The sequence below is a fragment of the Saccopteryx leptura genome, chromosome 9, assembly GCF_036850995.1.
Source record: "Saccopteryx leptura isolate mSacLep1 chromosome 9, mSacLep1_pri_phased_curated, whole genome shotgun sequence".
In the NCBI taxonomy this organism is placed as follows: domain Eukaryota; kingdom Metazoa; phylum Chordata; class Mammalia; order Chiroptera; family Emballonuridae; genus Saccopteryx; species Saccopteryx leptura.
The window spans coordinates 47,404,057-47,430,956 of NC_089511.1; the positions used below are offsets into that span (position 1 = coordinate 47,404,057).

Genomic DNA, 26,900 nt, shown 5'->3' on the forward strand with positions numbered 1-26,900 from the left:
GCTCCCTCCAGTCGCATGAAATGTCCCTGGTCCCCTGAGTGCCCTCAATTTCCCCCAAACTCCCAGAATGCTTTCCTTCTAAGCCCCTGCTCAGTCTCCCACTGCTCATGTTCTGTCCTAGGTACGCCCTGATGTCCCAGTGCTGGGAGCTAAACCCGCAGGACCGGCCGAGTTTTGCAGAGCTGCGGGAAGATCTGGAGAACACACTGAAGGCCCTGCCCCCTGCCCAGGAGCCTGATGAAATCCTCTATGTCAACATGGATGAGGGTGGGAATCATGCTGAACCACTAGGAGCGGCTGGAGGAGCTGACCCCACAACCCAGCCTGATGCTAAGGATTCCTGCAGCTGCCTCACTGCAGCTGAGGTCCATCCTGCTGGACGCTATGTCCTTTGCCCTGCTACAGCCCCTGGCCCCACCCTGCCTGCTGACAGGGGCTCCCCAGCACCCCCAGGGCAGGAGGAAGGAGCCTGATACAACCCTCCACCTGGGACTTCCTTTCAGAACCCAAGCTAGACACTGCCACTGGGGAATCCCCCCTATGTTTCCATTCCAGGCCTTACTCCCAACTGCAGCCCTCTCTTCCTTCCTGTTCCACTGCCATTCCACACAGATCCTCTCCCTTTCCACACCTAATGTCTCCATGTGTAAAAGGAAGGAGTTGGATTGCAATCCCTAAGAGCCCTCCTAGTTCTAACATTCCAAGATTCTGGATTCTAAGCCTTAAAAAGTCTAGGTTCTAGGTTTCAACGATGCTATGAATCTTCGGTTCTAAGGACCTAAAATTCCAAAGTCTCTAATTCAAAGTGCTAAGATTCTAGATATGGAAGTTCTAAGGCCTATATTCTAAAGCTCTGAGATGCTATGGCACTAGATTTTTCTGATTTTAAGATTCTTGATAAAGCCTGTAAGTTTTGGGGTTCTAAAGTTCTAAGATTCTAGCCCTCAAAATTAAGATTCCATGATGCTAGATTTTATTTTCCTTAGGGTGTGAGATTCTAGATTCTAAAACTCTACAATTCTATACATGGAGGTTTTAAAGCCTAATGTTCTAAAATTTTATTTTCTAAACCTCTTAAAATACATAAATCCTCTGGATGACTCTAGACTCTAGAGCCTTCAAGATTTTACCTTCTCAAGTTCTAAGATTCTAATGTTGATCAATTATAGGCTCTAAAGCTATTTGACCCTCAAAGCTCTTGCTATGAGATTCTGGATCCTAAATGCCTAAGATTCTAGAATCTGCAATTCAAAACTTTTAAGAATCTCCAAATGGAGGTTCTATGTCTAATGTTTAAGATGTGATGTTCTAAGACTTAGTCTAAGAACCTAAATTCTCTGTGTCTAAGATTCAACATCAGAATCTTCAAAGTTCTAGATTATTAAACTAGATTCTAATGCTCAGTTCCATGTTCCAAAGCATTCTAGATTCTATCAGTCCAAGATTCTGGATTCTCAGCATCTAAGGTATTCTAAGACTCTACTACAGTTAGTTGAGACTAACTAGATACCAAAGTTCTAATCATTTCTAATGTTGAACACCATTAGGTTCTATGCTGCATTCTTCCTTTCTAGGAGTTCAGTTAAGGGTCCAAGAATATGCATTGCCAAATCTTAAAATTTGGGGCATTCAAGTTCTAAGATTCAAATGTTTTAAGGTTTTAAAGGTCTACAGGTCTCAGACTCCAAGGTTCCAAGGTTGTAATTCTATAGAATTCTGTCTGACCCTCCCTGAGCCACCTCTGCTTCTTCTCCCCTCATGTGGGGGTATGCCCCTCTAAAGCCTGTGCAATGCATTAGGGATGCTGCCCTTCCCTAAGGGACAATCTTCTTCCTTTTGGGCCATGCTGCCCCCCTGAGCCAGTCCCTCATGACTCCTGTACAGAGTGTGGGCCCAGGCACCTCCAGAGGGGCTAAGATCACATAAAACTTTGTATATTCACACTTCTGTCTCTTCTTGTCTCTCTCAGTAGTCATGTGATCTCCCTGGCAATTCAGTTTTCCCATCAGTAAAAAGAAGGGTTTGATGGGATCTAGGAGTTCTCTCTCTAAAGAAGGTAGAAATGAACATACACATAAACAAAAAGTCATGCAAGCAAAGGAATGCAGACTCTCCAAAACTCCTAGTGAAGAACAGGCACATAAACAGTTCTTACAGAGACACCCATTCCCTAAAGCCCTGGTTGGCAAACTGCGGCTCATGAGCCACATGCGGCTCTTTGGCCCCTTGAGTGTGGCTCTTTCACAAAATACCACGTGTGGGCGCTACCTCAATAAGGAATGTACCTACCTATATAGTTTAAGTTTAAAAAATTTGAATTTCTCAAAAGAAATTTCAATCGTTGTACTGCTGATATTTGGCTCTGTTGACTAATGAGTTTGCTGACCACTGCCCTAAAGTAATAGACACATGAATTAATGGACATACTCAAGAGTACTTGGTCACAAATATAGGACACTAAAATTCAGACAGAGTAACAGAGACATACAAAATTACAGATACAAACATATTTATAAACATTTGCACAGACAGATACTCACCAGGAGTAGGAAGAAACGAGTAACACACAGAGTAAAGACAAAAATACTCAAACATAGAGTACCCGGCCCAAAAAGGAACTCCTGCCAAGACAGGCCCAAACTGTTTTGCATCCATGGCTGACACACTTTCCTGGGTGTGTCCCGCAGCCTATGGAGGAGCTCTTGGCAGCGCCGGGACGCCCCCCGGTGGCGGCTCCTGAGAACCAAGAACAGTTCAATCCGGGCCACAAACTTTTTTAGGATAAATCTGAGGGAAGCTGGGAGGAGAAAGGAAGTCCGACGTGGGCGATAGGCGGGGTGTCTGGACTGGAACCTCCGGGCCCACGTGAGTGTCTGTCCCGCTTCTAAGTGGGTGCTGTGTGTCTAGGCTGTTGTAGTGTAAGGTTTTAGTGTAAATGCCCTGTGTCTTTATCATTTGATGCCGCCTGCCCGTGCAGATCTTAGGGGGCGCGTCTACACTGCAGTTTGGTATATTGTCCCCTGAACTGATGCATGTGATCCGGTCTCACGATCATTTGTTTATTTGTGTTGTGTGTGCCTTTGTCTACGGAGAGGTTGTGTGTGAGCTCTGTGGGTTTAAGGTAAGGCTCAGTGGGCAGCCGGCGTTTGCATGTGTATCTCGATTGTGTATCTTACAGGAGTTTGGTGTCTTTTCAGTTAGAGGCGACAGGTGGTGCAGGGTTAGACACTGTGAAACTGTGGTGTTTACATTTAGTAGCTTGAGGCTTAGCTATGGACCTGTGTGTTTGAGCTTCTCAGTACAGGCGTCAAACAGCCAGATATACTGAACTGCAATTTAGAGGACTTGGGGTAGGACCCGCGACCTTCTGGAGGCCTACCTTCCCAGAGATACCACTTACGGTACCAGCCATAGAGGAAGAAGGTAGCGAAGCTATGATCGTGGAAGGAGGCACCCACTGAGATGTACTATCAAGGGGAGAGGGTGCGATTTCCTTTATAGCTTTTCTCCCATTGTTAGTCTAGCCTCTATTGTCAAACCTTCAGGACTCTGAAGTCAAAGGGTTACTTTTTGCATAAAGTCAACTGAGTATCTTCCAGATTAAAGATAATTTATCTACTTAACCATTATTTTATATACATCCCTCAACAGTGAAATTCGTGAGGCCATCCGCTGAAGAATGGCCAATCTGGTTAGTTTTTCCTAATGCGATCCGACTATGAGTTTAGTGAGGTAAGATACTAACTGTGATTGGTGGGCAGATTGTTTTGAAACCGCCCTAACGGCAAGGGGCGGGCCCTTCGTGAATTCTTTTTTTTTTTTTCCGGTTTCTAAAGGCAATAGTGGAAGGGGTGGGACTATCTGCCGACCCTCCGTTTGATTGGTTCTAGTGAATTTACCCACTTGGACTCCTAGGGGCGGGAGCTTAGACCAATCAGGATATGTGCTACAAAGACACAAGCTCGAAGAAGGGGCTGCGCCGGAAAGGCCGTGGGGCGCGCTCATTCTGTGATCTCATCGCTGATTGATCCAAGTCCTTACTACCTTTCCCTCATTTGACCCTACGGGAGCGACCGCACGGTCTACAACCAATCACCGCGCGCTCCGCCTCCCACCTTTTCCCGCCCTCCGTTGCGGCCTCTGAATCGACGTAGGCCAACGCTTCCTCCCCGGCAGCATCTGAGCCCTTTCCTTGACGGTCTTTTTAAAGCCACACTCTGATTGGCTGAGTCTCAGGCCCGGGCACGTTGCACCCAAGCGGACGCCAATTGGCACCCGTGTTCCATAGAATGGAACCACCCAGGATGGGGAGGCGGCGGCGGCCATTTTAAGTTGCCGCCTCCATTGGAATGGACCCCCCCCCAATCCCCCTTGCCTTCTGACAGTAAAGGTTTAAGGGGGACAGAGCCCTGGGAGGCCGGCCGGGCTCGAGGGCCGCCCCTGGGGCCCGGGCCATGGATGTGCGCCGTCTGAAGGTGAACGAACTACGCGAAGAGCTGCAACGTCGCGGCCTGGACACTCGGGGCCTCAAGGCCGAGCTTGCTGAGCGGCTGCAGGCGGAGCTGGAGGCCGAGGAGCCCGACGATCAGCAGGAGCTCGAGGCCAACGAAGAACCCGGGCGACCCGGGCACAACAACGAGGAGGTCGAGACCGAGGGGGGCTCCGAGCTGGAGGGGACCTCGCAGCCACCGCCGCCCGGGCTGCAGCCGCACCCGGAGCCCCGCGGCTACTCGGGGCCGGACGGACATTGTGAGAGTGCGCGGGGCGAGGGCGGGTAGCCCTGAGTCCGGGCCGAGGAAGGGCTGTGGGAGTCTGGCGCCTGGGGGATCCCGCTACCCGCCGCTGAAAACGGTCTGGAAACAAGGGCCTCGGGACGACACAAGGATGGATCCTGGCATTCGCTGCCCGGGAGATTCTGGGAGTGGGGGGTCTCGGTTTCGGAATTGAGGAAGGTCCGGGGGTGGGGACGGGTGTAGAGGCTTCTGGAGCCTAGGGCTCGGAGACCGGAAGCCGTGGTTTCTGGAGCCAAAGAGAGTCGGAAGAAGAAGAGGTTTTCTTGTGGGGGATTGATGAGGGTCCTGGAAAAGGTGATCCCGGGTTTGGAACTGTGTAGGCTTGGAGGTTGTGCTAGCCCATCTCGAGGGTTGGGCGTTAGGAGCCGTGTTTTCAGGACTGGAGAAGGAATGACCAGGAGTCCAGGGCTAGGAGTGTTTTGAGGATGGAGAATCCTGGAGTTTGCTGCTTGAATGGAGTAACGAGAAGTCTCATAATTTCCTACAGGGATAGGTTGGTGAGATGAAGATACTGTATCTGGCCAGGGAGTGTCTAATGCACTGGGTGCTCTGGTATTCAGCTGGTGAGTGTTTAGGGGATGTGAGAGACCCCAGTGTGACTGAGCTGTGGGGACCCACCTCTGCCCGAGGATGGCCTGGAGGACTCAGATCCAGAGCTGAAAGCCAACCTTGAGGCAGGGACATTTGGTGCTGGGAAGTCTGGGGACCTTCTGATTGACTTTCAGAGGAGGCATAGGGAGCCTTGGTGTCTGGAAGCTGGCAAGGGAGAGAAGGATACTTCACTGGACAAAGAACCTAGAGGTCTGGAGCTGGCGAGGTTCTGAAGTCAGATAACTCAGTAGCTGCTGCTGAATGATTTTGGATTAACAGTGTAGAAAATAGTGGGTGGGATGGGGCAGATAAGTTGTAGTTTGAAGTGTTGGAGTATCTGGAGGACAGGATCCCGTGTCCAGCACAGGTATGTGTAGCTGGCCTAGCAAATGGGGGTGGAGGGTAGGAAGTGGAAGTAGAAAGAAAAGAGGGAGTGCTGGGGAGCTCAGGGTGGAGTAGGGGGAGTATTCCTGGGTCTGAGCATCTCCCTGAGAGAGCCCCTTAGACCCAAAGCAGTTATATGTGCCTAGAGATTGGGGTTCGTGTGGCTACAGAGGTAGCGGGAAACGTCTGCATCACTCAGAAGTTTGATGGAATGAGGGGATAGAGTAGATCTATAATGGAAGAGAGTAGACTGTGGGATGGAAGGAAGTAAATCTGAGGTTAGAAAAGGGGAATGGGGATCAAAGAGGTTAAGGAGTGAGTAGAAAGGACTGGCATTCAGTGTTTGTGGTATTTCTCTGAAAAGAAGGCGCTCTGGGCCTTGGGGCTAAGGGAATGAGGAGAACAATTTGTTTAATGTGGGAAGAGGCAAGTTAGTACTGGATACTTGTTCATGAGAGATGGGATCTCCTGGAGGGGAGCAACTTGAGTGTAGTTTTGGGGGGTGGAAGGTGGCCTGGGGATTGCCTAGAACACTTCCCATTGTAGAGACCTGTGAAGAAAGGAAGAGTGAGTGGCCCAGTGTGCAGGGCTAGGGCAGAAGAGCCCCAGACAAGAATGCCTAGGAAGGGCCAGTGGCCAGAGGTGTCTCAGGAAAGAGGTTTAAGTGCTTCAGAGCACAGACTTGAGACTGAGACATTGTTTCAAATGGCTCCATCACTTGGAAAAAGTCACTTCACCTCTGTGACCCCTGGTTTCCTTGTGTGTAAAACTGGGATAATAATACTGCCCCTCTCTCGTAGTTATAAATGAGATCACATATCTAAGAGGCTTAGCACTGGGCCTACTTGCTTGTTATTAGGAGATGGATGATTTAGAGAGTGAAGGAGGACCCCAGAATCACAGCTTGTGTGGGCGAGGCTGCTTCTGTGGGCCCAGGAGAGATTCTCCAGAAGAGAAATGTGAGGCTTTGTGGGAAGAGCACTGTGCTTGGAGTCTGGGAGAAACAGGATGGTTTGAAAGGACATGGTGTGTTCCTGTTAATATACTCTATTTCTTTCAACCCTACTCTCTACGACAAAATCCTTTGCGTTTCCTTCATGTCCCCCTCCAAGCCTTGAACCCTTCCTTCAGTTCTGGAAACAGACCTGTTGCAAACCATGTGATCTGTCACTTTCCTCCCTTTGTGCTGTACCTGGTTTGTGCCTAGATATATCTGTCCTCTGAGAAAGGATCCAGTCAGTTAGCAAATAGCCGAATAATCTCTCCTTCCCTGTGGCCCTAGAAGCACTTAGCTGAGCTTGCCCCTGGATTGGAGAGCCTGCTTGCTGCTCATCCTAAGTTTCTCAACTTCTTTCTGAGTTTGGCTGCAAGGTTCTTTAGCAAGGGAATTTCAGGTTTGGTACTCTGATTTTAGTCCCACCTTTGAGCTTTCTCTTGTATTTCCCAACTTCAGGAATGGTTTCTCCATCCTCATCATTCTCTTTACTTACCTGGGTCCCTGTTTTAGTTCCTGGTACTTCTTTGTAACACTTAACACAATCACAATTAGTTTTTGTATTTGTTTAATGTGGGTCTGTCTCTAAACTGAAAGCTTTAGTAGAGCAAGTTTATTCTCAGTGGTATGCCTGGGTTTGGTGTGTAGTATAATTTTAATAATTCAACTCCATGAATTATTAAAATTCTTACCACCCTTCAGCCAAGCTCCTCCTGGACCCACAAGATACCTTCCTGAAACCCCCCACTCCCTGACTCCAAATATTTCAAGACTTATCTCTACTGAGTCTAAAGGCCACTGTTATCATGATTTCTGTTTTCTTAACAATTCTGTTCCTTTCCCCTTCAGCTGAAATGGTTACCCCTTATCATTGCAGCTGTTGCAGGGCGGGAGACAGTTTTTAAGAAGGTTAGCTGTGCAGGTTAGAACAACAAATTGAGCTAGGCAGAGGACTGGTTTGTGCTCTGAACAGTCTTATAGCTTGTGCCCTGAAGGCAGCTTCCTAAGCTCTATAACTTGTCAGAGAACAGCTTGGCTGGTGGTGTTTTTAAACTGTGCTCCAAAGAGTCCCACGTGTCTATGGTCGCCTCCTGCCCTGAAGTGGGGTCTCAGAAGGTGAGGTCAAGTTGGGCCCTTTCTCTAATCCTCCTGTCTCCTCACTTCTACTGATCAGTTCTGCTTCCATTGCTTTTGTATATTGGGATTCTGTAGAACCCAGTCACAGGTTGAAGGTGTTGTCATACCTTTTAGCCTCTGTCAGACTGGCCCCGGGGTAGCATAAAAAAGCCATCTCTAATCCCAAGAAGGACCCTTCTAACGGGCTGTGTTTTTGTTTTAAGATGTCATGGACAATATTCCCAGACAGAACCAATTCTATGAGACCCAGGTCATCAAACAAGAGAACGAGTCAGGTTATGAAAGAAGACCACTGGAAACAGAGCAGCAGCAGGCCTATTGCCCAGGTAGGAAACTGCACGTGGTACATGTCTTCTGAGGGAAATGGAATGAATATATGTGTGCATGACCCTTACCCTCTACCTAGATCCCATCTTCCCAGAGAGACTTTGCATCTTCCATTTGGGCTTGTTACTCTGATAGGATTCTTTTAAAAGAAAACTTAGTCAATGTCAGCACCATGGAGAGAATAGACTGGGGCAAATATTAGGGTCTTATTTAAAAGCTTAGAATGTAGAAGCCAGAAAAGACCTTTAAAATCTAGTCAGGTATTTCCCATGCTCTGAAGAATTGTTCCAAGAGATGTAATTAGGTATTTCTTAGAAAAGGGTTTCTTGGCCAAACACATCTGGAAATGCAGCATGTGTTTCACCACCTCTCAAGAGTCACTGTGCTCATTAGAGTATTAAAATCTCTAAGTCCTGGATTGAAAACATTTTATCAGATGGTTTAAATCCAGGATTTTTTAAACCTGTAAATATCTCTTTGCAGAACATACTTCTTTATTATACCAGTTAGGGAAATATGTAATTCAGCTCTCTGTTTTATAGATTGCGGATGTGGCTTGTCTGACGGTAGAGCTGGAAAGTGGCTCCTGGGACACTGCGTTGCTGACTATTTGTGTCCTGTTGTTTGGAAAGCAGGGTCCCACTTTTGAGTAATGACTGAGCCTGGACTGACTCCTAGTCTTGTGTACCTTTCACTGCGTCTTGGCCCTAGTACCTTCTCTTAAAAACTAGTTGATTCTATCTAATTCCATTCTGGTTCATCCACAAAGTGAAATCTCCAGACATTTCTTGAGGGTGGATCAGGATTTTAATAAAAGTAGGTTAAACTGCATATGTATGTCAGGCTCTATGAGACTTGTGGGATCATTTGGCCCAAGGAGAAATTTTGTTTGTTTGTTTGTTTGTTTGTTTGGGGGGGGAGGGGGTAGCTATTCTCATATTCTCAACAGACATTTATCAGGGCCTCCTGTGAGCTCAGCACTGCGCTGGGAACCGGGGACACCCTCTTCAGATGGGCGAGCACCATCCCTTCCTGGGAACTTCTCTGAGAAATTTGGTCTGCATTCCAAAGCTGCGGAGTGTTGAGTGCTGAGACGAGTAGATGTAAGAGAGCCGCAGCATCAGGCATGGATGCTGTGGGAGAAGTGAGTTTAGGCTGAATCCACAGTTTGCTCTTGATTAGGCCCAGTTTCTTGGGGTCTGCCAAAGACCGGGACGTTCCTGTGGTCCACAGCACGTTATCCATCCAGACTTCCTACTTGTATGATTCACTGAGGCCATCACACCTGTGGGCTGGCTTAAGTGAAGACCCTCCCTTCTGGAGTGATTCTGGGCTTTGTGGTAGACTAAAGCAGTGGAGTTAGCTGCAGGATGATACACTGTTGAATTGACCTTCCCCTCCCCTGTAAGACTAAAGAAGTTTTGTGAGAACTGAGGTGGAGAGATTCTTTGGGAGGAAAAATTGGAGAATGTAGGCTTGTTGAATCTCAGTTTAAAGGGATCTTAGAAGTCCTCTGAGGTTCCCTCTTACTGGGTGCAGGCTATGTAAGCTGCCAACTTTCGTGGGCCCTTTGGTAAAGTAGTCAAAGGCAGCCATGCCAACTTTAGGTACGTCCTTAGAGGGCTTGTTCTCAATTAGTACTGAAGTCTCCTCTAGTTCCCCATGAAGCTTGAGTTATCTGATGGACATCTGCCACCTCATCAACTGCCAGTGCTGCTATGCCTAGCTGGCCATCCCAGCCTCCCTTTGTCCTAACCCTATTCTCCAGTACAGACTCCTGGCTCCCAGCAGGCGCCCATTGAACCCAGCAAGCTGCCTGTGCCCAGCCCTTCATCACCATAGGCAGGATCCTGCCAACGTCTCCTGAGGTAAAGGGGGCCAGAACAGTGATAACTGAGGGGTTTCCAAGTGTCTTGACCATCTGGACTTGTTCCAACAGTGGAAGTGAAGACAGAGATGAAGCAAGAAGCACCCACTAGCTTCCTTCCACCTGAATCGTCTCAGTTCAAGCCAGACAGACAACAATTCCAGAGTCGGAAGAGGCCTTACGAAGAAAACCGGGGAAGGGGGTACTTCGAGCACCGAGAGGATAGGAGGTGAGTGTGTGGGCAGTGGTCACCCTTGTTCCAGTGGGTCTCTGTGTCTGTGGCCCAGTGCCTGCTGGGGCCTTTGTACTAACAGAAGGGCAGACAGAACAAGGCTCTTCCTGCCCTTGTACTGTCCCTCCAATTCTTCCTGTACTCTCTATCAGATTTAACTTTGCAAAACTTGATCCTTCCCATTACCTGCAGGGTCGAGTCCAAACACCTTCGTCTTTCTTTTTTTTTTTTTTTTTTTGTATTTTTCTGAAGCTGGAAACGGGAAGAGACAGTCAGACAGACTCCCGCTTGCGCCCGACTGGGATCCACCCGGCACGCCCACCAGGGGCGATGCTCTGCCGCAACCAGAGCCACTCTAGCGCCTGGGGCAGAGGCCAAGGAGCCATCCCCAGCGCCCGGGCCATCTTTGCTCCAATGGAGCCTTGGCTGCGGGAGGGGAAGAGAGAGACAGAGAGGAAGGAGGGGGGGGGGTGGAGAAGCAAATGGGCGCTTCTCCTATGTGCCCTGGCCGGGAATCGAACCCGGGTCCCCCACACGCCAGGCCGACGCTCTACCGCTGAGCCAACCGGCCAGGGCCTCCTTCGCCTTTCACGTGTAAGATGCCAGGGTACCTTTCCAGTCCTTGACCTCACTTCCCTGCAGTCCTATACAGTATCCTGTTCTAATGGCTGCTTGATATCCCTTGATTGAAAAAAAATAAAAAGATCTATTTCCTGGCCATTCTCTCAAACTCGTGCCCTTCATCCATCTACTCATTTATTCGTTGTCATTGCTCATAGTGCTTTCACCCTTAGGGTGGGCACTGGGGACAAAGATGATTGGACAACGGGTTTGTCTTTCTTTTGTTGCCAATATAGGGACTTAAGACAAACACGCACATAAGCCACAATAGTCAGGGTGCATGTGAGTGTCAGGAGCTCACAGGAGGGAGTGGCCTGTCCTGGTCATTTGCTTTTTCCTGTTTCTGACAAGCCATACCCCTCCTTCCACCCTTAGTCCAGTCCCCCACCTCCCTTTTTCCCTCCTTCGGCATATGTGTAAAGCTTTTTCTGATCACAGAAAGTAGGAATGATCATTTCTCTACTCATCTGGATTAGTCAAACGACATTTTATTTCCTGCCTGGGAGAGTCCATCCTGTAGCTGGAGCTTTGTCAGTCAGGGCCTGGGTCTCACAGCTATGATTAAAGTTAGGATACGGAACCCACCTCTTCTGAGTTTCTCTCACTTCCTCCCAAAGAGCCTAGAGCTACTTGCCGAGGGGGAGTAGAGGAGGAGCGCTTGGTCTGATGCAGGCCGCAGGGAGAGCTTCAGAGGGTGGACTCCCTGTGTGATGAGCTCCTTCTTTGATCAGGCTCTGTACCAGCCCTGGACTGGCAAAAGGGGCAGGGCTGGAGGGCACTCCACAGAGGGAAGCCTGCTGCCGAAAGAGTGCCAGTAGTCGGATGGGCGTGGGGTATCTAATTTGGGCACCGTGGACTAGGGTCATCCGACCTGTTACAGCAGGGCCATGGGCATTGGACCCCATTCTTCTACCACTCCCCTTTATTCCTGTATGTTAGAAACCAGCAGTACTTTAACTTAGTCCCCTTTTAGTGTTTTGGTTGGAAGCTGAATCTTGTTCAAATTTAGGACACTTTTGAAAGAAAAAGAGACAAAAAAATGGGTCATTTCATATTCTTTCAGATGTGGAGTTTTAGGAAGCCTGGTATGTGGACAGATTGTAATTACTGAGGTTTAGCTAAACCTTTGCACATTCCCCTTGCTGGCCCAGTACGCTTTGGGCTACCACGGCCTCCCGTCAGTAACCGGTCAGTATGGAGGCAGTTCTCAACGTGCAGAGGGTGTAGATCAGAATCTTGGGTTGTGAGAAAACTAGTCATTGAAAAAATTTTCTAATTGATTCTAATGGCCCTCTTTAGCAGAGCAAGCCCTCTCTGGACCCTGTCCCCACCCAGGGAGTTAACAATCATTGCTCTCATTGCAAGGATGTAGGATTACAGAGGGTTTTTTTGCTAACCTCTGTGGGAACAAACTGAAATCCAGGAAGCAATTTGGAAGCCACTTGTAAATTCCAGCAGAACCTTCCTTTTCCTCCCTCTGTGCTCATTAACCATTCTCACATGACTTAACCTCTATTTCTGATTCAGGGGTCGCTCTCCTCAGCCTCCTGCTGAAGAGGATGAAGAGGATTTTGATGACACACTTGTTGCCATCGACACATGTGAGTCCTTGTGTACCTATCTGATTTTGCCTTCCAGTTAATATTTAGGAACTGCCCTGACCTTCACTGAATCTCTCTGCCCAGCACTCCAGAGCCATAGTTAGTCCAGATAAGGTACTGGTTTAGAGACAGAAGTTCTCCCAACTCAAACTGTGGGATCCTGGGCAAGTCATTCTACTTCTCTGCGCTTCTGTCTACAGAGGAGTGAGGCTGCCCTAATGCCTCAGAGAACTTTCACTGATACTCAGTAGAGAACGGATATGAGAGCCATTTGGAAAACCCTGAATAACCAGTACCATTGTGGGTTGTCATCTAATCAGGAAGGGAACCTGAGTGCTTCTGGGGAAACTTAACTCTTTGAGGACCAGTTCCCCAGTTTCCATCAGCTGCTCACGTTCCTGGTGACACCAATGCCACTTTGTCTTCTGATGAGCTATTAACCTGGCCCCCGCCTGCTCTCTGTCCTCCAGTTCAACTTTCTTCCCATTGGATAAGTGGCTTTCCCCTTGACTACGTATCTAAACACTTAAAGCAATGATTATAGAGTTCCTGTCCTTCCTCGGACGTAAGACAGAATCAAAGTGGGAGAACCTGTGAATCTGAATTTTTAAATGTACCCAGAAGCCAAATCAGGTCTAAAAGCACTGCACTTTTCAACAAAAAAGCAAGTAAACAGTTTATTTATGTATCTTGTTGCATAGCTCATGTTTATAGAGCAGTGGCTACATGCTTTTAGAAGAGATAAAGCTATTTCATACAGTTTCTTTTATCACAAGATCTCAAAGATAGTATACTCAGCAAAGCTAAACATTTTTTAAAGTATTGCATGGCAGTGGTCATAAAACACCATCTGATCAAATGCCAAGTGTACAAACCATGGCACTTAGCCTTAGAGAAAGGAGAGAGCCTGCCTGTTGGAGTCAGGGGAGATTCTTGGGGACATGACTGGTTCCTTGAAGAGTGGGAAGAGTTTGAGCTACAGCAGGAGAGTCCTAGGCCCACAAGAGGAGGCGTAAGCCTGTGGTACCTAGGTGGCGTGTGTGAACCAGGGTCAGATGCGTGGCAGTGGGCGTCTGACTCCCAAACTGATAGAGTTAGTGCAGGGAGATGGTTGAAGTGAATGGCCATAGGGATAAATTTTATTGTCGTGTGTGTCCGAGAGAGGAGACAGATAAGGAGAGAGACGAGAAGCATCAACTTGTAGTTGTGTGACTTTAGTTGTTCATGGACCGCTTCTCATATGTGCCTTGATTGGTGGGCCTCAGACCGAGCCAGTGACCCCTTGCTCACACCAACAGCCTTTGGGCTCAAGTGACCTTGGGATCATGTCGATGATCCCACACTCAAGCCGACAACCTCGGGGTTTCGAAGCTGGGACCTCGGCCTCCCAAGTTGACACTCTGTCCACTGTACCACCAGTGGGTAGAGTCAGGCTGGATTAGCCTTTTTAAATTATAAAATCTTTTGAAACTGGTAAGGGTATGGACCCTAATCCTAGCAAGTATATGTCCCTGTAAAAGGCAGTTGTGTGTGATTTCCAAGGGTGTCTCCTGATGGTCATCCTTGGGCCCCATCCAGGTGAATAACCCCTGTTTCTGTGTGAAGGACTGCTTTGAGCCTTTGCAGGCCTGTTTGCTGTAGTCCGTACCCTCTCTGCTGAAAGGGAGATGGGCTAGGCTGTGTGGCTGGTTTCTTATGAACCTGTCCCTACAGTGTGTCAGTTTGTGTACTCCTGGTTAACACTCTTAGGGAACTTATTGCCTGTGTGTGTCTCTCTGAGACCTTTAAAACTCCAGCCAACTTCAAGTTTTTTCTCCACAGACAACTGTGACCTCCACTTTAAGGTAGCCCGAGACCGGAGTAGTGGCTACCCACTTACAATTGAGGGCTTTGCATACCTGTGGTCAGGAGCCCGTGCCAGCTATGGGGTCAGAAGGGGTCGTGTGTGCTTCGAGATGAAGGTGAGTGGGAACAGCAGAGGGGAATATGAACAGAAAACATGTTCATCCTTTGAAATGTCCTGTCATCAGCCATCTTGGTCAGACCCACAATTTTAAGATGAGCAAAATAAGTATAATGAACTTAAAAGAACTATACCATTGCTAAACTCAGTATCAGAAAAGCAGGCCAACCATCAAGCAGATCTTTCCTTGGTGGGATTTGACCCAGGTATTATACAGCCTGGGATACTCTAGGGATGATGTGTTTATATAACAGAAAACGGACCTAGAAAGAATGGACTCAGGCAGCACCAGTTAGAGGGAGGCTAGAAGGAGAGCAGGGCAAAGAAAAATTCTGCCATCAGGTCACCTTCTGCCATCATCCCTCCACAGTTTTGTGTCAGGATGTTTATGAAAATAACATGTTTGCATTTAACAGTTTAGGTGGCACAGGACAGTATAGGTAAAAAAGCAGAAGTCCTCTCAGGCTCCCTCCAAAGGGAACTTGTATTAACAATTTCTTGTGTATCCTCCTTTGTCTATCAAAACATTTATGATAGCTGATTATAGAACACTTTGATTGCACCAGATATGCCAGTTTCTTTACATGGATATCTACATTAATCCTCACAGTGCTATCATGAAATAACCGTTATCCCCATTTTTTAGAGGTTAAAAGCTGAGACCCCGGGTTATCATTTTTCATTGACTGTTAGACACCGTTGATTTTAAGTAACTTACGTGTTGTTTTGTGTGCTGCTCAAAAACACTGCTGGTGAAATTGGCCAAGTGCTTTCTTATCACGCCACTTATAATGTATATCCTGATTTTGGAGATGTTACTGTGTGAAAAATGGGCATCTGAAAGTCGATGAAATAGGGTACCTTAAAAGCCACAAACTAATTCAAATAGATATGCTGATTAGGTGGTATAATTTCTAATTTAATTAGAGGTTAAGTCAGAGGTGCTTTTTATTCTTCCTGATCATTTTATTTACTACTATATGTTGAACATCTTTTCCATGTCAGTGCATTAGCTCGGCCTTATCTGCTTTTAGCAGCTTCATCATATGCTGCATCATATTCTGTGGTGTGATGTGCCATAATGTGACCTGTGCTTTATGGAAGGCTTTTTGTTTTTGTTTTTTCTCCTGGTAATATAAACAATGCTGCACTAAATTGCTGGGTTGTGCAGCATTGTGTGTCTTCAGTTTTAGTAGAGACTACCAAATTGCCCTCCAAAGACAATGCACCAATTTATCCTTCTACATTAAATGTTATGAGTTCTTATTTTCTCTGCAGCAAGTGTTAGAACTAAAAATGACTGTATTTTGAAATACCTGTCTCTGGCCCTGTACTCTCCTGAGCCCTCAGAGGCCCTGGTGTCAGTACAACAGGCCCAACAGAGCAGCTCTGCCCCCTTTTCCCCAGCCACAAAAGTCATTGCTGTTTTTAATGCATATATACCTCCCTCCTGGATTGCCTCATAACCCACCAACCTCCAGAGAATGAATCAGTTCTGAGCCCTCTTGTTCTCTGTCCCCAGATCAATGAGGAAATCTCGGTGAAGCACCTTCCATCCACGGAGCCTGACCCTCATGTCGTCCGTATTGGCTGGTCCCTTGATTCCTGCAGCACTCAGCTAGGTAAGTGGGAGGACAGCCAAGGAGTCCAGAGGAGGGCAGTTACCTCTATCCCTGGGTTCTTGAGCTTCCTAAATTTCTCTTGTTCTCAATGTTGGACTTAACAGAACTAGTCTTGGGTGAAACAAACACAATGATTACACATACTACTGCCTGTCTGGGCAAACAAGATTCAACTGGACAGACCACAGTTACATAAAAACTTTTGTGTGAAAAATTTACCTTCATCTTTTAGGAGAGTATCCAAAGTTCTCTTTAGAAAACTATTCCCTTTCTTTAAAAACAATTTTCTCCGGTCCTCAAACCAGGCTGAAAATAAAAATGAGTTCTCAAGCCCCATTAAGTTCTGTCTAGGATTTTCTGTCCAGAGCCTAACCCAGAGTAAGGGGGAGCAGAAAACCCTGGGGCCCTCCCTGCAGGGCAGGTTGGCAGAGGCAGTGACAGGGTTTGAATTTGCCTGGGACCCCAGGCTTCAATGACCTTCTGTCCCCAAATGAATGACTTCAGTGACCAGTGCTGGAACCCACTTTGGTCAAGTAAACATTCTGATTATGAAAATATCCTGACTGGAAAATTTGGTTGGTTAAAGCATCATCCCAATGCTCAAAGGTTATTGATTTGATCCCTGGTCAGGGTACACACAGGAATAGATTGATTATTTCTGTCTGTCTCCCCCCACACACACACTTTCTCTAAAATCAATAAATAAAATTTAAAAAAAAATTCTGCCATACAAAGGAAAAATTTTAAAAGCTCCTAAACCTGAAAAATAATCAGTGTTAACATTTTCATCTACTGTCTTCTGGACAGTTCTTTGTATATCTCAAACTGGGTCACACTGTGCATGCTAGTTTGAAGCCTAATTTCTTTTCCCTACTTAATTAGACGATGAGCATATATTTGTAAATAAATATAGCTTTTGACCACTGCACAATTTCCACTTTATAGTTGTAGCACTTATTTGTAAATATTTTGTAGATCATTTAAGTTGACTGTATTTTTTTGTTACTAAGCTGTTAAGCTGTTCTTGTATATAATTCTTCTGTTCACTTAAGATGATTCTTGAGGCCCTGACCGGTTTGCTCAGTGGGTAGAGAAGCGACCATCTGCTTCTCTTTCCCTCCCTCTCCCCCTTCTCTCTCTCTTCTCCTCTTAGAGCCAGTGGCTTGATTGGTTCGATTGTCGACCCCAGGCACTGAGGATAGTTCAGTTGGCCTGAGCGTCAGCCTCAGGTGCTGAGGATAGCTCAGTTGATTCGACCATCAGTCCCAGATGGGTTGCCAGTGGAGTCCGGTCAGGATGCATGTAGGAGTCTGTCTCTCTGTCTCTCCTCCTCTCACTTTAAAAAAACAAAACAATGATTCTTGAAAGTAAGAATACTAGGTCAAAAGGAATGTAGTTTTTGCTCTGATACATATTAATACTTTTAATTTAAGTCTCGTGTCGTCTCGTTTTATCTTTGTCTCAGTTTTGAGTTGTAAGTGGTGGGTAGTTGGCATAGTTGAAGATACAAAGCTCAGTACGGTGACCCAGGTGTCCAGGGCCACACAGCTGGTTCATAGAACTGGGCCTGGAACTCATACTTGTTGGCTCCTCCTTTTCTGGTAGGATGCTCCTTGGGTTCCAGGTGTCAACCAGGCCTCTTGGGATCTCAGTCAGTTTGTTTCAGTCCCCAGTTCTGAAGCCTAGTGAAATCCAGTACCTTTCCTAAGAATTAGACTTCATGGTCTCCAGAAGCCTCTTGACTGATTGCTGCCCAAAACCCCTGTCACCAAAAATGGATGTCATTAGTAGATTTGATTGGATATTGAGGGTCTCAGGGAAGGGTTGCATCTCAGCATACAGCCTTCTTCTGTCCCAGCTCCTCTCTTCCCTTCCCTTTCTTTGCAAATTCTCCCTTTCTATGCAGAGCAGTTCAGTTCAGCTCCTACTCCCCAGACTTAACACCTAAACCCATCAAGTCCTCTGGAGTTCCTCATATGCAACGAAGGGCTTCCTTTCTGTGGAATCTTCCTCGCCTTCCCTCCCTCCCCCAACCCAACCCCTAAAAAGAGCATCTGATTAGTAAACTAGTAAAGAAAATTATTTTTTTCTTTAAAAGTGTATGACAACCATAAAGGCTATTGTGATCATTTCGGGTTTAACCTGCCTTTGCCTATTTCTTTCCTCAGGCGAAGAGCCTTTCTCCTATGGCTATGGAGGCACTGGGAAGAAGTCCACCAGTAGCCGGTTTGAAAACTACGGAGACAAGTTTACAGAGAATGATGTGATTGGCTGCTTTGTGGTGAGTGCTAGCAGCCTGTGGGCGTTGGTCCTATCAGGTGGACCTGCGGGCGGGAGTTTTTTGTTTTGTTTTCAGAATACCTCTGTCCATTGTATGCACTGTGGCCAGCCACTCTTGCCACACCTCTTTGTCTCTCTTTGATAAACTGGAATGTTTGCTGTCATTTTGTGCAAAAATTTACCATTCTGCCTGCCTGGTCTTTTGTGGAAACCTGTCAGATGGCACCTTGAAGAGGTTTGGGGTTGTCAAATGTGCACACCTTTCTTCCTGTCCAGATACCAGAGTGACATTTTCTAAACAAACCCAAGAATTTCTTCTTTCTTTCTACTGAATAGCCTGTAGGCTCTCAAAGGCAGTGATGTTGGCTCTTGCCCCACTTTGGCACCATCTCATCCCTAAACTTCTCTGTTTCCTCACCTCACACTGGTTGAGCCAGGCTTCCTACAGTGTACTGCCCTCGAGGAGAGAGAGAGTGGGTGCAAAACAGAACAAGATAGAGGATGCCTGAGCTGCTGCCAAAGCCGAATGCCCAAGAGCATTGACCCACACAGTGCTATCAACTGTGGCTGTCAGCTCTGGGGCCAGACTCCCTAGACCAGTGGTCGGCAAACTCATTAGTCAACAGAGCCAAATTTTTTAAACTTAAACTATATAGGTAGGTACATTCCTCATCGAGGTAGCGCCTGCACGTGGTATTTTGTGGAAGAACCACATTCAAGGGGCTGAAGAGCCGCATGTGGCTCGCTAGCCGCAGTTTGCCGGCCAGGGTTCTAGACCCAATCCCTGTTCTTCCCCTCACAGTCATGGGCCCCTTACCCTCCCTGTATTTCAGTCTACTCTAACAGAGAATCTTTACACCTACCTCAGAATTTCATGTGGGGTCCTTAAGTGAATCCATTAGAAGCACTTATAGTAATGCCTGGCACATGGTTATGTGCTCTGTAAGTCCTACTTAGTACTGTTATCATTAGGATTAAAACGTGTTTATAAAATGTGCCATGAAAGCCTGGCAAGGAGTGATTACCCAGGTAGATGCTTGCGCTTGGTCTTGTTCTCTGTCCCTCGCTTAGATTTGTACACATGTACTCTTTTTTTTTTTCTTTCTTTCTTTCTTGACTCTTATTTTGAAATAATTTCAAACTTAAAAGCCCTAAGAACTCTCATAGAGCCTTGTTCAGATTCTAACATTTGCTTTACTGTTTTCTCAAATATATATCATTTTATCTGTGGAATAAGTTGCCTATATCATGTCTTTATTCCTTAATATTTTAGCATCCATTTCTTAACCGTAGTATATACAGTCATTAAACTTAACATTGATGTAATGTTGTTATTAACATCAGTTGTCCTGACAATATTTTTTGGAGCAATTTTGTTTATGGTTCAGGATCACTATTGCATTCTCATGTCACATCTTTTTAGTCTGAAACAGTCTTTTATGACCTCATTGTCTTGATAAAAAAAAATTATTTCTTTACCAAAACTACCCATGTTCTAAGCCTGGAATTTTTTTAGCATAACAGTAAATCAGCTCTCTCTCTGTGTCTACACAGGTAATATAGATTTAACTGAGTTAAAAACATTTTATATCACTGCCTTGTGGACTTGAGTGTGTGTGTGTGTGAGAGAGAGAGAGACAGACAGGAAGGAAGAGAGAGTAGATTGCTTCTCATAGAGTCTTGATGGGGGGGGATGCTCAAGCTGAGCCAGCGACTCCTTGCTCAAGCCAGCGACCTTGGGAACATGATGATCCCACGTTCAAGCTGGCGACCTCTGAGTTTTGAACCTGGAACCTCAACATCCCAGGTTGATGCTCTATCTACTGCACCACCACCAGTCAGGCTTCTGTGTTCCTTTCCATCATCTGTAGTCAACCATATTTATGTAATCAGTCCTTCGTTACTGGACATTCGGTTAGTTTCTTGCCTAGTGGCTGCCTAGTTTTCTGATGCAGGTGTTACTTTGCAACTCTTCTTTTGGTGGACCTGAAAGTTATTTGCTAGAGCAGTTTGATTCTGCAGTGACAGCTTACCTTTTTTAACTTAACCAGAGTATTTTTGAGATCTTTTTGTGTCCCCACACATGGTCTCCTGTGTGGCCCACTTCCCCTTTGGAGCATATTTAGCTGTGGTTGGGTGAGCAAGTTACACATCTATATATTTTTATGGGAATATGATTGTATTTATTTTTTGAAGGCATAACTTCTCAGTCACAGGTATATTTTTAACCTTTGATAGCTACCAAGAGTGTACTCTAAAGAGGTCACAGCAATTTAATATGTCATCAGCGTGTGACATTGTTTCCCAAACTCCCATTTGAGCGTGAAGTTCTGTTACTGTGTGGCAGTTTGGAACTCCAGGCCTGAACTTTTGCTTCATCTACATCATCTCTGCTTCTGTTAAGATTCCACATACAACTTCCTCTGTTCAAAGGATGCCATTTATTAAAAGGCTCAAAGTGACAGGCTAGAGCAGGAGTTGGGAACCTATGGCTCGCGAGCCAGATGTGGCTCTTTTGATGGCTGCATCTGGCTCACAGACAGATCTTTAATAAAAAAATAATAATGTTAAAAATATAAAACATTCTCATGTATTACAATCCATTCATCTCCTACCACTCATATTCATGGTGTCAGGTGGCTGGAACCAATCACAGCTGTCCTCCAGGACAACACCAAATTGTTATTGGATAATGCATAACGTACACGGGTCGTATGGCTCTCACGGAATTACATTTTAAAATATGTGGTGTTCATGGCTCTCTCAGCCAAAAAGGTTCCCGACCCCTGGGCTAGAGGAAGTATAAAAGTCAGTGACCTGAGGGAACCTGGGTGAGGACACTTGTGTCAGTTCTTGAGTTCTCAACATTCACAAAACAAAAAGGACAAACCGGCCTCTAGGTAGAACAGTATAATCCATTCCAACCTTAATATGTGGAGCCGTGGGGATGACATGGAGACATGACTGATGAGGCTGCAACAGGGGCACATTCTGAATAATGCCAGGCCTAAGGACTTGAGCAAGAGAAATGGTACTACACTTGCCTCTTGGACAGATGTTGGATTTGTCAGGTGGTTTATGTATAATACAGTAAGTTACTATAGTAAAGCTGATGGCCATAAGGCAAGTTAATCCCCATGATGTTCTTTTCTGTGTTAGAGTGAACTGGGCCACTTCTGCTCAGGTGAGAAGACGTGGTAGGGACCATGCTGCAGGAATTGGGGCAGGATTCAGTCTGGCAAATGTTTGCATATCTGCCCTGTCTGGTCTCGAGCTGTATGGGCACTTAGAGGCGAACAGATACAAAGGACTGTATGGAGCTGTGCCCTGTGAGCACTCAGGAGGGTGGTGAGGAAGCTCTTGGGAAGAAGAGGTGCTCACTGAAGGGCTAATCCCAAAGTAGTCTTCTCATTTGAGAGGGAAAGAATACATCTTGTACTTTTTTTTTTTTTTTTTTTACAGGGACAGAGAGTCAGAGAGAGGGATAGATAGGGACAGACAGACAGGAATGGAGAGAGATGAGAAGCATCAGTCATTGGTTTTTCATTGTGACACGTTAGTTGTTCATTGATTGCTTTCTCATATGTGCCTTGACTGTGGGCCTTCAGCAGACCAAGTAACCCCTTGCTCAAGCCAGCGACCTTGGGTCCAAGCTGGTGAGCTTTTTGCTCAAGCCAGATGAGCCCACGTTCAAGCTGGCGACCTCAGGGTCTTGAACCTGGGTCCTTCTGCATCCCATTCCAACGCTCCATCCACTGTGCCACCGCCTGGTCAGGCTACATCTTGTACTTTAAATCAGGACCCTCAACTTGTACTTTGCTTCAGTCTACTGTCTGATTCCAAGTTTTGTACTTAATTATAAACCTTTACCCTGTACCCAAACTGATCTTTCTGAAACAGTTCTGATCACACCACTTCCCTATTCAAAACAAGTCAGGGGCTTGGCTCTGCCATGAGCAGGAAGTCCTAACTCCTAAGGTGACAGAGACCCTCACATGCTCTGAGGGTAGTGGCCATGTCTTCTCCCTACACACTTCACCCAGCACAGAGCGTGGCATCTTGGAGTGAGATCCCCCATTCGTTGTGTGCTCAGTGTGGGGTATACTCATTAACTTACTTACATAGTGCAGTTATCCTATTGTACACTATTGAATCTTTTCTTTTTTTAATTTTTATTTATTTATTTATTTATTTTTTACAGAGACAGAGAGTGAGTCAGAGAGAGGGATAGACAGGGACAAACAGGAACGGAGAGAGATGAGAAGCATCAATCATTAGTTTTTCATTGCGCTTTGCAACACCTTAGTTCATTGATTGCTCTTTCACATGTGCCTTGACCACGGACCTTCAGCAGACCGAGTAACCCCTTGCTGGAGCCAGCGACCCTGGGTTCAAGCTGGTGGGTTTTTTCGTCAAACCAGATGAGCCTGCACTCAAGCTGGCAACCTCGGGGTCATGAACCCGGGTCCTCTGCATCGCAGTTCGATGCTCTATCCACTGCGCCACCGCCTGGTCAGGCTACACTATTGAATCTTATTATGGCCTCCCTTTTCTGATAGTAAATGGCAGAGCTGAAGCAATTCACCTTCCAAAACAGGATATTAGCCACTATACTTCAGCTGCTCAGTGGGAACTCAATGAATAGTTATGTGGTCCCTGCCTGACTGTCCAGCTGTACATGAAATTACTTCCCCCTCATCCTTTATGCTTCAGCTGGTCTGACCCTATGTTTTCTTTTTTTTTTAATTTTTATTTATTTTTTACAGAGAGCAAGTCAGAGAAAGGGATAGACAGACAGGAACGGAGAGAGATGAGAAACATCAGTCATTAGTTTTTCATTGCACGTTGCAACACCTTAGTTGTTCATTGATTGCTTTTTCATACGTGTCTTGACCGTGGGCCTTCAGCAGATCGAGTAACCCCTTGCTGGAGCCAGTGACCTTGGGTTCAAGCTGGTGGGCTTTGCTCAAACCAGATGAGCCCGCGCTCAAGCTGGCGACCTCAAGGTCTCGAACCTGGGTCCTCTGCATCCCAGTCCGACGCTCTATCCACTGAGCCACCGCCTGGTCAGGCCTGACTCTATGTTTTCTTACTGTCATATTTGCATACAAAGAACACTTCTTTTGGGGGCTCTCACGAACCCCAAACTTGGCTCATTTCATTTTGTTGTTTAAGACTTGGCTTATGGTTCCCCTTCTCAGAAAATCTTGCTTCTGTGTAGTGCTCACTGAATTAGGATAGTGTCCTTATCTCGTTTCCAACTAGGCCCTGACCTCTGTCCAGCCCAGATCAGCACAGACAGATGCACTAAGAAGAGCAGAAACTCAGGGAACCTATGTCAGACAAGCAAATGAATGCAGTTATGGAAAGAAAAGGTCCTGCCGTGGCTTTTCTTTCCATCTGTTGTCTTCACAGACTGTCCTTGTTGGGATTGAGGATGGACAGAATCACCTTTTGCTTCATCTTTATCTCAGGCTAGGCACAATTTTAGACTTGGAACTTCCTAAAATTACATACTTCATATCCACCAGCCTTTGGATCTTGGGGAAGGAGGGCTTTGGGCTACACATTCCCTGAGCTGCTCGCTGGTGCTGCCCACTGAACCTGTATGTTGAAGGGTGGGGTTACAGCTAAATCTGGGAATCCAGCTGTGTTTCTGCTCTGCATCTGCTCTCTCCAGCTTGTGGATCCCAGTGCCTTCAACTGAGTGTTAGCCTAAGAGTATCTTCCTTTGGCTTTTTCTTCTAGGACTTTGAATGTGGAAATGACGTGGAACTTTCCTTCACCAAAAATGGGAAGTGGATGGGCATTGCTTTCCGAATTCAGAAGGAAGCTTTGGGGGGCCAGGCCCTCTACCCTCATGTCCTGGTGAAGAATTGTGCAGTGGAGTTCAACTTTGGGCAGAGGGCCGAGCCCTACTGTTCTGTCCTTCCAGGCTTTACCTTCATCCAGCACCTTCCCCTGAGTGAGCGGATCCGGGGCACTGTTGGACCAAAGACCAAGGCAGAGTGTGAGGTGCGTGGACCTGCAAGACTGCATTGGTGGCTCTCTCTCCCGGGCCACCTTACTGCCAGAGTGGAGGGAGACACTGGGCAGCTGGGTGTGGGGAAAGCTGTACCCTCTCCTTGCTTGAGTAACCTCAGAGAAAGGGCCCTCTTCCTCCTCATGCTCAGGGCTGGACTGAGTTGAAAGCTGCTCTGAGAGTGAGATGAGGGCTGTGGGGATAGCTTAGGCCAAAGAGGGCGGGGATAAGGTAAGAGACCTCAATCTTGGAAAGGTTCCAAAAGGAAGTTGCTACGCTGCTCCTTAGGTGAGGTCAGGATCTTGGAATAAAAGGCTTTCCTCCCAGCAGAAAACTATATGAAGGTACTTTCCCGTGAGTGTGTTCTTCAAGGAAGTTGTACAGCTTCACACCCTCACAAAAATGACAACTGACCTTGGGGTTTTTGGCTACAGAAGCTCTACTGGTGATTTTTGTTCTCAGCGTTTGTTTTTTTTTTTTCTGATATACAAGTGGGTTTTATGTCTATTCTAGAAAATTAAGAAATGTAAAGAAATTAAAGTTTCCCATTATTCCACCATTCACAAATAAGTTTACTTTTAAATGTTAGACTTTGTCTTGTTCTTTATGCTGTGTTAAGTGCTTGTTTTATACACAGACACATTTATGAGGTCTTATGGTATAAGCATTTTGTTATCTAACTCTTTATACTTAACATTATTTAGTGAACACTTTTTTTTTTTTTTTTTTAAGCAAGGATTAGGGGACAGACAGGAAGGGAGAGAGATGAGAAGCACCAGCTCATAGTAGTAGCACCTTATTTATTCATTGCTGTCTCAGATGTGTCTTGACTGGGGAGCTCCAGCCAAGCCAGCAACCATGGGGGTCATGCCTCTGATCCTGTGCTCGAGATTGTGAGCCCTCACTCAAGCTGGCAACCTCAGGGTTTCGAACCTGGGTCCTCAGTATCCCAGGACAACATTCTATCCACTGCATCACTGCCTAGACAGGCTGTAAACACTTGTTTTTAAACTCATTTTTAGTAGCCTCAAAAAACTAACCATTTTCCTTTTTGGGGGCATTTAGAGTGCTCTAGTTTTCTACAAATTCTAAAGGTACTGACTAGATAATGATGCTTGTTGTCATGTGTATAGTTCGTCCCTGTCTCGGGATCCAGAAATGTTGGACCACTTTCTGTGTCCACTCCATGGCCGGCCACAGTACACAGCCCTCCCTGGGCCTTCCCTGTCAGGGGCCACTGAATCCTGTAAACAAAAATATAAATACTCATAACAGCCCTTGGTTTTGTGCTCGTCCCATGCCAGGCCATCTCCTGAAGGTTTGACAGGCTTCATCTCTGAATCCCAGCAGCAACTCTGTGAGGTAAAAGCTATTGCTTTCATTTCCTGAAGGAGTCCATGAGGTTTAGAGTTACCCTCATGGTCACTGACAAGTCAGGGTGGTACCAAACTGCCATGCCACATCCTGCTACTGCTTCAGTGCCCCTCCCCATCCTGTTCTTACAGATTCTGATGATGGTGGGCCTGCCCGCTGCTGGTAAGACCACGTGGGCCATCAAACATGCAGCTTCCAACCCCTCCAAGAAGTACAACATCCTGGGTACCAATGCCATCATGGATAAGATGCGGGTAAGGACGGCCTCTGGTCTCTCCTTAGTTACTTCCCTTACCTCACCCTCCAGTGCTGCCTTACAACAGGGGACCCCGCCCCCCATTACTCCCTGTCCACAGGTGATGGGCCTACGCCGGCAGCGGAACTACGCTGGCCGCTGGGACGTTCTGATCAAACAAGCCACCCAGTGCCTGAACCGCCTCATCCAGATCGCCGCTCGTAAGAAACGCAACTATATCCTAGACCAGGTATTTACTGGTGACTATCACGGCCCTGAAGAGGGAAGGGTCCTGTTGGGTGCCGGGATATTCCCCTCATCTTTTTAACTTTTCACCGTAAGGCTCTTTGACTACAGTGCTGGTAAGGGGTTCAGCCATACATGATGGCAAAGTCCCAGTTGCTTAGCACAGCTCTGTGAGCCCTGTCTGTGGATGGAGTTCAGGGACGTGACCCAGTCCTAGTTCAGGCTCTCAGCAGCCCAACAGAACATCATCAGGTAAGAGCTATTTAGTGAAATGAAAAGAGCATAGATTTCTGAGCCAGACAGACTTGGGCTTAAATCCCAGCTCTGGCCTTGGAATTTAAACCCGGGTGTGCCCTAGCTGCGTGCCTGCAGACAACTGACTACATCCTTCACATTTTAGTCTCCTGGTCTGTAAAATGGGATCCTGGTGGTGGCCACATACATACCTAACACAGGGCCTAGCTCACGGTAGCTGGCGATTATTGTTACTTACCGAATAGGTGTGTCCCAGTTTCTCTGAGCATGTTTTTATGGCTGTCACATACATGTTTCAGTCACATATTTTGTACCTGTGTTTCAAGCAAGAGCAAAATTGTCTACATCTGGCGATC

General features: G+C 46.5%; 2 protein-coding genes across 4 annotated transcripts in view; both read left to right on the forward strand.

Moving 5' to 3' along the window:
* The window catches only part of AXL (AXL receptor tyrosine kinase), a 31,381-nt gene extending 29,420 nt beyond the window's left edge, over positions 1–1,961 (forward strand). For both annotated transcript variants that reach the window (XM_066349975.1, XM_066349976.1), the window contains one exon: positions 122–1,961. In XM_066349975.1, the coding sequence (XP_066206072.1) occupies positions 122–473 (352 nt within the window). In that variant the 3' untranslated portion in view covers positions 474–1,961. The remainder of the gene's footprint in view (positions 1–121) is intronic.
* An 836-nt stretch (positions 1,962–2,797) lies between these two features.
* The window catches only part of HNRNPUL1 (heterogeneous nuclear ribonucleoprotein U like 1), a 37,923-nt gene continuing 13,820 nt past the window's right edge, over positions 2,798–26,900 (forward strand). The window contains exons 1-10 of one of the 2 annotated variants that reach the window (XM_066349978.1): positions 2,798–2,865; positions 8,103–8,225; positions 10,166–10,322; positions 12,474–12,547; positions 14,369–14,508; positions 16,033–16,132; positions 18,301–18,413; positions 24,161–24,427; positions 25,940–26,062; positions 26,165–26,293. In XM_066349978.1, the coding sequence (XP_066206075.1) occupies positions 8,108–8,225; positions 10,166–10,322; positions 12,474–12,547; positions 14,369–14,508; positions 16,033–16,132; positions 18,301–18,413; positions 24,161–24,427; positions 25,940–26,062; positions 26,165–26,293 (1,221 nt within the window). In that variant the 5' untranslated portion in view covers positions 2,798–2,865; positions 8,103–8,107. Of the gene's footprint in view, positions 2,866–4,233; positions 4,750–8,102; positions 8,226–10,165; positions 10,323–12,473; positions 12,548–14,368; positions 14,509–16,032; positions 16,133–18,300; positions 18,414–24,160; positions 24,428–25,939; positions 26,063–26,164; positions 26,294–26,900 lie in introns of those variants that run through there. The other variant, XM_066349977.1, reaches the window with a different exon arrangement.